The sequence below is a fragment of the Oncorhynchus kisutch genome, linkage group LG25, assembly GCF_002021735.2.
Source record: "Oncorhynchus kisutch isolate 150728-3 linkage group LG25, Okis_V2, whole genome shotgun sequence".
NCBI classification, from domain to species: domain Eukaryota; kingdom Metazoa; phylum Chordata; class Actinopteri; order Salmoniformes; family Salmonidae; genus Oncorhynchus; species Oncorhynchus kisutch.
Genome location: NC_034198.2, coordinates 14282160 through 14296077, shown reverse-complemented (window position 1 = coordinate 14296077; position 13918 = coordinate 14282160). Strand labels below are relative to the sequence as shown.

The 13918-nt window shown below is 41.1% G+C and overlaps 1 protein-coding gene across 1 annotated transcript; it reads right to left on the bottom strand.

Annotated features, from left to right (window-relative positions):
* Positions 1-35: 35 nt before the first annotated feature.
* Positions 36-13331, bottom strand: LOC109870398 (phosphatidylcholine:ceramide cholinephosphotransferase 1). The gene is made up of 6 exons (XM_020460888.2): positions 12726-13331; positions 11217-12017; positions 9146-9263; positions 2589-2742; positions 2236-2402; positions 36-2105 (listed from the first exon to the last, which is right to left on the bottom strand). The coding sequence occupies exons 2-6, from the start codon at positions 11717-11719 to the stop codon at positions 1953-1955; spliced, it is 1095 nt and encodes a 364-aa protein (XP_020316477.1). The 5' UTR covers positions 11720-12017; positions 12726-13331; the 3' UTR covers positions 36-1952.
* Between the last annotated feature and the right edge of the window lie 587 nt (positions 13332-13918).

Here is a 13918-nt window from a genome sequence, read left to right as displayed (position 1 = left end):
TCACTTCTTCCTTACATAAATACAACAATCACAGATTAAGTGTGCTAAATATGATTTATTTCCTATCGATACATTTTTCCCATGGTTACACCACAATCAGCTCTTCCCATTGGGTGGTTAACAGGACAGTTCTGAGGTATACATTTCATTTGAGGAGAGGGGCATTTGGTTCAGCCTTCATCAGTAAGCAGAGACATTGTCATGACCCCTCAATAAAACCTCACTGTGTTAACCTCTCTCCATCACACTGACCTACAATTTGGTCAAGGGACAGTCCACACAATGCAGCTATTTGGCATAATAGGCAAGAAATTACATGACATAGAGAGTCTAATATTCCCCTAACAGAGAAAAACAAGAGCAATATTATGTAATAAATAAATCAATAGAAAATAAGAAGTGAGTCCGGATTTATTTTTTCAAACATGATTGCCTTGGAAAGACACTGACAGGATTCAAAGAATTACATGATTCTTTACATTCAGAAACAAGGAGAAAATGTAATGGAGTCATAATTGTTCAAGTGTGTGTGTGCTATATCGGTGATCAGCGGCAGCATCATTCAAGCATCGTCCTATCTGTTCCAGTCTAAATACTGATGTGTAACTTTAAAACGGTAATTCAATTCAACATGAACACATTAGTGAGGACACTGCTACACTTACTATGCAATCATAACAAGAAAGGCACTGAGGAACATTGTTACTAATTCTTATCTCCTTTTCACTCTCTTTCGTCTCCCAACTGTAGCAATCTAAAGCATTCATTTGAAAAGTAAATCTGTTATATTAGACTAGTCTCATAGACTAGACGTAACATAGTAAATGTAAATCTGGGACACTGAAATTAGTGGTTGCTTGACGGAAAAACGAAAAGAGGGTGGTTGGTCGGGGTGGATGGATGGGCTTTTAACGTGAACATCTAGCATTACGTGTTTTAGTCTCATCACGGACAACTTTAGCATTCTAGCTAATTAGCAACTTTGCAAATACTTACTACTTTTTAGCTACTTTGCATGTTAGCTAATCTTTCCCCTAACACTTTAACCTAACTCCTAACCCTATCCCAAACCTTAACCTCTAGCTTAGCTAACGTTAGCCAGCTAGATAACTGTAGCGTTAGCAACCTTGCCACCTAGCTAACGTTATCCACAACTAACTTGGAATTCGTAACATATTCACATATGTAACACATCACATATTTAGCAAATTCGTAACATATTGTACGAATTGCAATTTGTAACATATCATACGAAATGTAATTTCTAGCATATCATACAAATTGTAATTCATAACATAATACGAAATGGATGACGAACATCCACAAAATAATTGCATACCATATGAAACGTAAAAAAGCAAACTAAATGGAGGGTCTTGGATTTACATACAGAATAATACGAAATGCTCTGAGACCACGTTGTTCATATACTTAGAAAATGGTTTGCACTACAAAAAGCGCCTCTTGCTTCATGACTGGTCAGTTCTCAACGCTACAGCACGTCTTTGAACCAAAACCTGGTAAAACATTTGAGCATGAAAGACTAAACATTTGGGTCAGCCCAAATGCTGTGACAAACATGATTGTTTTGTTTTCAGCAACAGAGTATCTGTTTCAGCAACAGAGTATCTGTAACAATTACAGAGAGAGATATTGGCGTTGACCAACATAATTACATGTCCTATTGTTAACTGAACTAGATCTGGACCTGCCAATGAAAATGCTTGCGATCCACTCACTGGAAACCCTTGTGAAATGTTTTGGCTGAAACGATGGTTGGTCACAGTGCTAGCCAGTTGGACTGGAGTGGGCGTTACAGGAGAAAAGGGAAATGGAACAGCTACGGAGCTTGACTGATATAGCATCTTCTTGTGATTAGATATGGCACTTTCAGGAGTGTAGGGGGGGGGGGTCACTTCCTCCTGTCATGGGCACGCAGTCTCGATCCGGCTCTACTTCACTTGACTCCACTGGGCCGGTCGCCATGACAGCGGCATCTGGTAGTTCCGAGGGACGATGCCTGTGACATTCTGTTCAAGGTACTGGAAAAATCGGTACCACCACACCCTTGAGAAAAAGTTGCTCTGCGATGATTCCTTTAGCTTCTGTGAAACAAATAAAAATGTTCATGAATAACACCATTCCATAATTGTTGAACATACAAGTGACATTAGTCCATTATAGGGTAATCCCATTGGTTATTCCACTAGTAAGTGTGACCAAATATAGACTTACTTGCTGGTTGGCCATGGTGTGGTACCACCAGAATAGGCGTGTGGTGATGAAGTAAGCCACCGCCACGTCTATAGAGTAGTGGTCATGAGCCAGGAGAATGCAGAAGAGTCCCACAGCACAGAGCAGCCAGCAGATCCAGCGGTACCACCATAACTTTTTGGGGGAATCTGTGAGAAACAGAAAATACCTTTTATTTCATGCGACCAATCAAACATGTGTTTTTTCAACAGTCAGATATCAGATTGAATCGTTCTTACAATATGCCACCAGGTGTCTCTGTTGCTCCAAAATAAACATTATAGACAGGTTTTTACTAAGAGAGGCTATGCAGTAGTTTTGTGTAGCCTACTTACACTCTTTAATGAAGAGATAGATGAGTGTCAGCATGACTGTGTGGCCACTGTAAAGGTAGTCCCCACACATGTGGTGAGAGCCAGTGATGGTCAGGCCTCCTCCTGCAATCATCTTCATCACTCGGCTCATTTGGGATGCCCAGTCACCAAACAGCTACAACAGGAAGGAAACATCACAAAAGTGTGTGAAGTTAGTGTGCTCCAGAAAAGCACAAGCACATGAACTTAGACTTACTCAACAACAATACAGTAACATTTGTATCTGTGTAAGGGGCCAAAGGGGAAGTGTTAGCCTACTATTTAGGAGTGTGAACTGAACTAATTATGTTAAACCTGTTCTGACGATTAGAAGCTGATCATATATGATGAGACTAAGTTAAAAGAAGGCCTCCAGTCAGTGACACTGGCCCCTAGCCAAACGGTTTCAACAGTATCGCTAATTATAGTTAGATTCACAGGAAACTATAGTTAGACTCACCCCTACCATGTTCTCTAGGCTTATACACTATGACTCACACTAACTTTAGGGGGGGAACTCTCACGAGGAACATACTGATTCACCACTGCTTCGTGATATCACTGAACAGACGTGCTAACGGTCGGGAGCATTGAGGTTAGCCACAGTAGGCGAAGTTATCATGTGCAGTCCCCCCAAAAAATTCCAGCCGTTGAGTCTCGAAACCGTTCCAAACGTTGGCTGCAGATATATTGAAGTCTTAAATGGGAGGGCATACAGTAGATCAGCTTTTACTACAGCATGGCTGAGGCGAAACTGCTGAAGAAATGGGTCTACAGTCATATTGACAAATGCCGTCTACTATCCATTCAAATGTGACCAACGTTGCCACAAACAAAAATAAACCCTCCAAAGAGGCATACATCGTCTGTTTTCGTTTAATGTGAGAACATCTCCAGTTCTTTTTTAACCGACACTAGCTACGTTTCCATTAACTTGTCCAGTGAATTTGTTGTCGACATTTAGAAAGTTTGCATAGAAAATAAACGTGACAATTTCATTTCATTTCCATTTAACTAGCTTTTGTCGATAAAAATGGCTAGATGTAACAAAAGAAACAAACAAATGAACCTAGTGTCTAATAAAAAATAAGTGGTTGAAGTGTTTCCATTACCCATTTAGGCAAATTGCGCATTAGGCCTAATAAAAGGGCGACAGCCTGAAGCCTAATGCCATCCCACCTATTTGTTTCATGTCTCAGGTAGTTTGCGAAAGCCAGCATGGATAGAATGCAATAATTGACTAATATTTGCCATATTCTAATAATTATCATGTGTCAACATATCGCTACAGTCGTGCCATGGTGAAACTTGCTCTCCTATTGATCTAAAATAATTGGATGGTGAAACTTGACAGCCAACCAGAAAAGCAAGGTGAAGCCATTCAGGCATTATTGAAAGTCAGGACAATCCTTGTCCTACAAAAAAACATACTTTTTTATAGTTGGAAAAAACCAACATATTTTCCAAGCAGTAGTCACTTAGAATGATTCTATGGTATATTGGCATTCGCACAATTTAGTGTGGGATGTACTGTGTGGGATGTACAAACCAAAAAATTAATTAATTAATAAACCAAACAACTGTTCTGTTAAAAATCTAAATAGATCTGATCCCTACACAGACTCAAGCCTGGGAGGGCAGGCCATCTTCCGGCGCCAGTACCGCTTGCAAGTCTTCAGATTCAAAATCCTTGAGTCCCCCCCAAAAAATCTGCTGGAGCCACAATAATGTCCAGTTTCTTTGACTTCTTTGAGACGTAAAGTTTATAACTGTGGCAATGCACCCCACAAATCCACCCTTTTAACACAGAGTATCTTTTGACTGGCAGCAAACATTTACTACAGGCTGTGGTGAATCCACTACTATATCTTAACTAGCATCACTTGTTTTCTCAACTCATTTAAATCACGTCCGCATAGGATGTGATTTGATTGACCAATAACTTTGCTCTAAACTTGTTTCTGAACAATTCACCATGCAGCCAACATGACCGAGTGGCGCAGATTACTGTTCAATTTGAGAAGGGCGGTCCTACCTCACATCTTTTCATACCATTCACGTCACGGCAAAGGTGGAAAAAGTACCCAACTGTCATACTTGAGAAAAAGTAAAGATACCTTAATAGAAAATGACTCAAGTAAAAGTCAACCAGTAAAATTCTCCTTGAATAAAAGTCTAAAAGTATTTTGTTTAAAATATACTTAAGTATCAAAAGTATAAATAATGTCTAATTCCTTATATTAAGCACCATTTCTTTTTTTTCTTTTTTTACGGGAAAGCCAGGGACACACTCCAACATCATTTACAAACAAAGCATTTGAGGTTAGTGAGTCCGCCATATCAGAGGCAATAGGGATGACCAAGGATGTTCGGTTGATAAGTGCGTGTTTTTTGATAAGTGCGATTTTCCTGTCCTGCTAAGCATTCAAAATGTAACAGGTACTTTTGGGTGTCGAGGAAAATGTATGGAGTAAAAAGTACAATATTTTCTTAAGGAATGGAGTGAAGTAAAAGTAGTCAAAAATATAAATAACAAAGTGAAGTACAGAGACTGAAAAATAACTACTTGAGTAGTACTTTAAAGTATTTTTTACTTACAGTTGAAGTCGGAAGTTTACATAGACCTTAGCCAAAAACATTTAAACTCAGTTTTTCACCATTCCTGACATTTAATCCTAGTAAAAATTCCCTGTCTTAGGTCGGTTAGGATCACCACTTTATTTTAAGAATGTGAAATGTCAGAATAAGAGTAGAGAGAATGATTTATTTCAGCTTTTATTTCTTTCAGAAGTTTACATACACTCAGTTAGTATTTGGTAGCATTGCCTTTAAATTGTTTAACTTGGGTCAAACATTTAGGGTAGCCTTCCAAAAGCATCCCACAATAAGTTGGGTGGATTTTGGCCCATTCCTCCTGACAGAGCTGGTGTAACTGAGTCAGGTTTGTAGGCCTCCTTGCTCGCACACGCTTTTTCAGTTCTGCCCACACATTTTCTATAGGATCCAGGTCAGGGCATGGTGATTGCCACTCCAATACCTTGACATTGTTGTCCTTAAGCCATTTTGCCACAACTTTGGAAGTATGCTTGGGGTCATTGTCCATTTGGAAGACTCAGTTGCGACCAAGCTTTAACTTCCTGACTGATTTTGATATGTTGCTTCAATATATCCACAAACGTTTCCTCCCTCATGATTTCATCTATTTTGTGAAGTACTTCCTCCTGCAGCAAAGCACCCCCACAACATGATGCTGCCACCCCCATGCTTCACGTTTGGGATGGTGTTCTTCGGTGTTCCCTCCAAACATAACGATGGTCATTATATCCAGTTCAATTCAATTTTTGTTTCATCAGACCAGAGAACATTTCTCCAAAAAGTACAATCTTTGTCCCCGTGTGCAGTTGCAAACCGTAGTCTGTCTTTTTTATGGCAGTTTTGGAGCAGTGGCTTCTTCCTTGCTGAGCGGCCTTTCAGGTTATGTCGATAAAGGACTCGATTTACTGTGGATAGAGATACTTTTGTACCTGTTTCCTCCAGCATCTTCACAAGCTCCTTTGCTGTTGTTCTTGGATTGATTTGCACTTTTCGCACCAAAGTACGTTCATCTCTAGGAGACAGAACGCGTCTCCTTCCTGAGTGGTATGACGGCTGCGTGGTCCCATGGTGTTTATACTTGCGTGCTATTGTTTGTAGAGATGAACGTGGTACCTTTAGGCACTTGGGAATTGCTCCCAAGGATGAACCAGACTTGTGGAGGTCTACACAATTTTTTTCTGAGGTCTTGGCTGATTTATTTTGATTTTCCCATGATGTCAAGCAAAGAGGCATTGAGTTTGAAGGGAGACCTTGAAATACATCCACAGGTACACCTCCTATTGACTCAAATGATCTCAATTAGTCTATCAGACGCTTCTAAAGCCATGGCATAGCTTGGAAAATTCCAGAAAATTATTTAAAGGCACAGTCAACTTAGTGTATGTAAACTTCTGACCCACTGGAATTGTGATACAGTGAATAAGTGAAATAATCTGTCTGTAAACATTTTGGGAAAAATGACTTGTGTCATGCACAAAGTAGATGTCCTAACCGACTTGCCAAAACTATAGTTTTTGTGGAGCGGTTGAAAAACGGTATAGTTTGTGTGGAGCGGTTGAAAAACGTGTTTTAATGACTCCAACCTAAGTGTATGTAAATTTCTGACTTCAACCGTAGGTACTTTATGCCACTACGTCATGGGCCATAGAACGGTCCCAGCATGATCGAATCCACCCTTTGAATGGGGCTCCGGTGTATAACGACCAGTGGTGGTGAGTATAACCAGATATTGGAATATAAATTACTTAGGTTTTAGATTTAGGTTTCTCCCTACAAAAGGGCTTTAGTAGACAGAAATACTCCTGAGCACCCCAGTCCAACTAGGGCAAAACAAAATAATGGCTGCAGGTATGGTAGTAGCCAACTAATATCTGAGTCTGACTAATACAGTGAACTAGAATCAAGAACTGTAATGGCATTGCCAGCTTGAATCTAATCCAATCTGGAGCTACAGTCAGTCTAATGCATCTGTAAAGCATAAAATTAGGGTTTCCATTAGTTACCACAGTTAAAAAGTCTAAAATGTATTTAAACAAAAATGTGCTTTTTGGTCTTAATTTAAGGTTAGGCATAAGATTAGCGGTGTGGTTAAGGGTTAGGGTTTATCACATTTTAAGAAGAAACATTTTAGAAATAGGGGGCCTGTATGACTTTGTAGCTTGACCCGAGTTGCTTCCTTGATGACACAGACAGCTTCATCAAAAGTAATGAGAGTTCTGTGAAAAGTTTTTTTTTAAATACCCAGTTTGATAAATTAATTTCCCAGCCAAGCAGATACATGTAGTAATAATTTTGGATGTGAATTGGATTATCAAAAAGCTTTGTCCTTTCTTATAACAAAATGCAATTTACCACACCACCTCATAAGATGAGGAAGTACATTGTTTGTAAGGATTGCCTGCTGTAATTGTTTCGGAGATATCCAGTTTGCAGCCTAACATGCAACATAGAGAAGACCAGCAAGAGAACCCTCAGCATCACGCAGACATGCCCTCTCTGTGAGCATTCCTATAAATGGAACAGGGAGGACACTTGAATCAGGTTGGTGACATTTGACCTAGTCAAAGGTCAAAACAGTTTCGAGTTTTGTCCCAAATCCCCTTCATAACCTATCCTGGTGGAACCACCCTGATCATGATATCTGAAATGAAATAGAAAGGTGATTTCAGCGATCAGGTTGGTTCCACCATGCTAATCATAACCACCATTGATAACGTACTCAGTGCTGTGTGTGTGTGTGTGACCGACCAGTGTCTTTGATGAGGGGCCAGGAGCTGACCTACGCTGTCATGGGCCAGGAGCTGATCTACGCTATCATGGGCCAGGAGCTGATCTACACTGTCATGGGCCAGGAGCTGATCTACGCTGTCATGGGCCAGGAGCTGATCTACGCTGTCATGGGCCAAGAGCTGACCTACGCTGTCATGGGCCAGGAGCTGACCTACGCTGTCATGGGCCAGGAGCTGACCTACGCTGTCATGGGCCAGGAGCTGACCTACGCTGTCATGGGCCAGGAGCTGACCTACGCTGTCATGCCCATTAATGGGGCACCAGAATTAGGTAGGTTTAGTCTGACCTGTTCAAACTTCAACATAGTATATGTTTGTGTGTCAGATATCACCTATCCTAACTGCCATTGGTTATAAAACAGTGACTATGTGTGTATGTGTTCACAGAAACATGTATGGAGTCAGCACATGGAGACTTGCAAGATGATGTGATGAAGTCCAGACTGACAGAATGGCTTGATACGGATGCCTCTGAATGGAGAGGCACTTGTATTGTCTTTTTATTGTTGAATTGATGATATCAGCCAATATGGGGAAGGAAAAACCCTGAGTATTCTGTACCAGGATCAGGGAACTCCTGTTGTATACGGGACACCACACAGAAAGGTATGACCACTCTGACATGTTGGCCAAGGTAGCTCCATTACCACCAGACAATCTGTATCAGCTGGGAATGACAATGAAAGGTGCACATTGATATATTAGCAAAACACTGCTTCTATGGTATTACTACATTTGAAAGTTATCAAAACACTTAGTTTAGAACATCTACATAAATTCAGCAAGTCACCATACATCTATCTACCTGTAGTTATTGAACTCAAACTGCAGGAGATTAGTTTGTTGTGATTGAGTGGGGGAAAACGGATACGGGCAAGGTTCTGACATATGGGTGTGTCTTGGTGGTGGCAAGGACACACCCAAGAAACACCCACATCAAACCACATCCTCAACACAACACGCGTTTGGCTTCTGTCACTTCTGCAAGCATTTCCTGAGGAGCAAGTCATGAGAAATGAGGCCAAATCAACGGGTGCAGTTCCTCTCTCTAAGACATAAGACACAGTCATGTAACTTAGTATGCTATGTTTTTGCATCATGGAAAAATGCAACAAATATGGTATGTTTCTGAGCCCAGGGAGAGGTGGTAAGTACCTTAGGAGAGCACTTGAAATGCATCCCTGGCACGGGGAGTGTGGTGATGTACATGGTGATACACCTGTAGAGGTAGAGTGTGCCAATGATGAAAAAGAACCGCCGACCAACGATGGACCTGAGGATGAGAACGTTGCACATAAAGAATCAAGACCTGCTGGAGTGCTTAACCAGCACACTACTAGGGGCTGTTGCGGTGACTGTATTACCGCCACACCGGCAGTCAAGAGTCATGACCGCAGTAAAATTCCACATGACCGTTGAGTCATGGCAACATCCTATTATGCTCTCTGGACATGCGTTGGTACTACCCAAATGTAACTCAGTGCTCTGTTGTCCCTCTAACCACTCTGAAATCAAAAATCGCATCAAACACTTACAATCAAAACAGTATTGTGATTTTAAAACTCACCTCACTATGATTAATCCATTTGATGAAGTTCAACAACAGGTTGGAACTGAGTGGAAAACATGGTTGTTGTGTATGTTGTTTTAAAGCCTAACACAACTAAATTGACAACGCATTCGAAGGTGAATGCTTATGAAGGTATAACTTGTGAATATGCTTAGGCCTTATATGAGCCCAAGCCCGAAAAAACCCGGAATAATTCAAATGATGATCGTGCCATTATACAATACATAGCCTAATATCCTACTGCATACTTAAGATGTCTTTGGTACATAATTGGTCTAGTCTATACTCCAAAATCTTCCTCTTTGAGTGTGGACTGTATTATTTTGCATACTGGATGGACTGGTTACCTTATGCTACACTCAAAACATTCTATCCATATGTCTGGGAGAGAACATATAGGCCTAGGCGATGCTGTTGGTTCATTGATTGTGCAGGGCGGCTTACAGAGTTAGCCTACAATTATAGTGAATTTGTATTTGATTTTGAATAGCCTAGTAATAGGCTGCCGACATTACCTTTAGCTACAGAATCTCACCACCATGCATTTCCATCTCATTTCTCGAGCGCACAGAGAGTTGAAGTTAATGTTTAGTTTTTACCACTAAAAGAGGAGGATCCCAGCTGCTACTATATATATATATATTTCTGCTAATATTAAGCACATTCTCCATGCTCCCCTATAAAACCGGAGTAGCCTACCCGGCATGATTGAAAAACGAACTGCGGGAAAGCTGCCTCCATTCGCTATTCGAGTGCATACAGATGATATGTCTTTTTTCCCCTGACCTGAACTCATTTTACATATTAGTAAAGACAAGATTAAATTGAGAATAGTCTGATGGGTGAAAATATGATCACTTGATGAGAGAACAGCGTGTGCAGCCTGAGGCAAGCTTTTGTTGCAACTTTCTCACATCATCAATAGCCTAAAGTCACATTACACAGCCCATATATGTATGATTTCTAAGACATTGTAAGGTTTGTCTCATTCACAAGCTGCTAAATAACTCAAAATCAAGCATATAGGACCTGTTTCAAATGATCACTTATACGCTCAACATAGGAACTTCATATGCGCACTCGATCCAGAACGGGAGAGATATCATTTCTATTTTATTCAGCTAAGTTCAAATATATTCTCCTTACTATAAAATCACATCATGTAAAAGAATGGCACGGGACTTATGAGCATATCTTGTCTGCTAAATGAACTAGCTTAAAGCCTATGGCATGAAGCATAGCCAGACAACAGAGTAGGCCATCTCATATTCAGTTTTTCTGGAGAGAAACAAATCTTCATATCATGTTTCTTTAGACCTGCCTAAAATAAATAATGGATTTATTGTGATGGTGTATATTAAATTGATGTATTATACTTTTTTAGAAATGTAGATGTTCCAAAGGCAAGCTTGTATGAGGCTTGTAGGCCTATGCGTGGATGCCTGGAGATGCTAAACGTGTTGATGTTAATTAACAGGTAATTACTATGAGACCGGCAGTCATTTGCATGACAATAACCCGCCTGGCAAAACGTAATGACCGCCACAGCCTTAAACATTACAGAACATCCTTTAACATGGAGTGGATCATTCAATAAGTTATGGATGTTCTAATTCAAGTCATTATGAATTACTGTAGCATATCTTGGTCATTTACCTATATTTTAACAGTGCCCACTGTAGAAGCCACAGGACGATCAGTATCATGCCGTTGATTTCGCATATAGAAAAAGCCCAGTCTACTCGCCCGAAAAAGTCAAAGAACTTGTCTGGTAGGGGTGGAGTGGCCTCCTTGGCAGGCACACGTTCGTGGACCACGGAGATCATAATGGTGGTGAAGATGAAGCAGATCGTGGCGTAGACAAAAGCCACGCCCGTCTTCCCCCACTCCTCAGGAAACGGAGAGCGGGTGATCTCAGGCATGGGGATCTGGATCCGCTCCTTGTGGAACTCATTGACCACACCATTCCTCTTGGGCTTGTTCCCATTAACCTCACTGTTGACGGCCAAGATGGCGTATCCGTTGGCATGCCTGTTTTTATGCGTTTCAATGTGGTGCTCTATCCTGAGAGTCTCCATCTTGTCCAGGAGCTGTCTGCCTCCGTCCAAGGTGACAAGGGCCAGAGGAGCCGTCTGGAAGTCCGCTTTAGAGAGCTGCATGAGGCCCTTGCCGTTCAGGTGACGTAAGGCCACAGGAGCACGTCCTTCGTTGACCAATGGACCACTTTCTTTATGTCAAACCCTGTGGCGTACACATTGCAAACAGAAGGAGAAACAATGGAGGGAGAGTCCAGAGATGTTCACAACTAACAAATCCTGAGCCCTCCTGAAGTCACACATCATGTGGTAAGCACATTGGGTGCTGCCGACAAATGGAGTATCCAGTCAGGTTTATCTAGAGTTTAACCCAACAAGGTGGGATTGCATTTTCAGATGTTCGATGCAGTGACTTTTTGTACTAAAATGGGAGAAAAATAAAAAAACATTTTAATAGATATTCAAAATAAATTTGCATCACTTTGACATATTAGGCTTTATGTTCCCCTCAACCAATCACGTCTATCCTAGACTGTATGCAAACTATTAAATAGTGTGATGACTCAAAGAAGAAAATAATTGTAACTATACAAAATGTATAGTATTATAATATTCTTACATAAAAAAAACTTTATAATGGTAAAAGTAAAATATTCATAATGAGCGGACTAAAATTCGTCACCCATTCAACATATTTCGAAATGTATGCACACAAACAGGACCACCGAATGTTGACACTTATGCACGCGCTCTCGTTCAGGAGGGCATGAGACTTCTATGTGGGAAGACAAAGCCACAAGTATCCCTTAAAATACCCGTTAAAGGGCATTCAGGCTAGGAAGTAGCCCACAGCTACGTACCACAGTTATTTCATAAACACACCACGTCAAAGCCACAGTTATCCGTTAAAATATCCGTTAAAGGGCATTCAGGTGAGGAAGTAGCCCACAGCTACGTACAAGAGTTATTTCATAAACACACCGAGTCAACGACTAACTACTTCAACCATGTCTGATATTGTTCTTGTATCAATACAGTACAGCAGAGAAAGAAAATTCCGTTATGAGAGTCAAATATGTTTAAAATGTTTCACGTTCTGTGGAATAATTTTAAACAAAAAACATGTTACCTTGTTGCTACTGTGTCTATTTTGCCGAATGATCCCCGACACGAAAATAGTTACGCTACACTATTCCTCGTAGGAAATGAACAAACATGCAAATTGAGGCAACTTTGTGTTAAGCGCGGGAGCGGTAACTTCCATGCAAGACATTCGAAGAACACGGGAGGGTAATTCTTACAGGGTGTGGCTCTCTCTTTCACCTCATGTGCTTTACATTAGCAAAGGGATCCATCGCCCATCGGCGCCACTTCTTTAGATAGAATAAGTGCGTCTTTTGACGTAATTCTAGTTACTGCTACCCGGAATCCTTGGGACGTCCCCAACCTAAGAGGGGGCTCCCGAGTGGCGCAGCGGTCTAAGGCACTGCATCTCAGTGCTAGAGGCGTCACTACAGAACCTGATTGAGAGTCCCATGAGGGGCGCACAATTGGCCCAGCGCCATCCGGGTTAGGTTTGGCCGGGTTAGGCCGTTATTGATATAATAATTAGTTTTTAACTGACTTGCCTAATTAGATTAAGGTTAGGTTTAGGGTAAACTAAAATTGTCCCCGACGCAAGTCGAGCATATTTAGCTACAACCAGGCGTTCCCTGAGAACAGTCTTCGTTTCTACGAAGGCGACTCAAGCGCGTTACCACAGGAAACAATGGTATTTCAAATGTGAGCAGCTCTCTTGTGGTTAGGGTTAGTGGTGCACGACTTAGTGGCGAGTCGACTCTGACTCCTGTGATTGGAATCGAAAGGAGTCTACTCAGACTCTTGCTCGACTCCCAAAACGGATGCTATATTTGATGTATTTAACTAGGCAAGTCAGTTAAGAACAAATACTTATTTTACAATGACGGCCTACCCATTATTGGAAGACTACATTTGCATTCTAGAGGACTGACATGAGCATAATGCTGCTCATTTGCCTATAAAAGGCCTATTTTGTTTGAATATAGAAGGTGATGTGTAGTAACTATAATATTTCAGTGATATTTCTGTAAACTAAAATTGTCCCCGACGCAAGTCGAGCATATTTAGCTACAACCAGGCGTTCCCTGAGAACAGTCTTCGTTTCTACGAAGGCGACTCAAGCGCGTTACCACAGGAAACAATGGTATTTCAAATGTGAGCAGCTCTCTTGTGGTTAGGGTTAGTGGTGCACGACTTAGTGGCGAGTCGACTCTGACTCCTGTGATTGGAATCGAAAGGAGT

Excerpts from the sequence above, each read along its gene's own strand:
- LOC109870398 (XM_020460888.2), bottom strand. The coding sequence starts at position 11,719 with ATGCAGCTCTCTAAAGCGGACTTCCAGACGGCTCCTCTGGCCCTTGTC. Across the intron at positions 9,264-11,216 it reads TGGGCACTGTTAAAATATAG|GTCCATCGTTGGTCGGCGGT; the intron begins GTAAATGACCAA and ends TCTCATCCTCAG. Across the intron at positions 2,106-2,235 it reads ACACCATGGCCAACCAGCAA|AAGCTAAAGGAATCATCGCA; the intron begins GTAAGTCTATAT and ends TTTGTTTCACAG.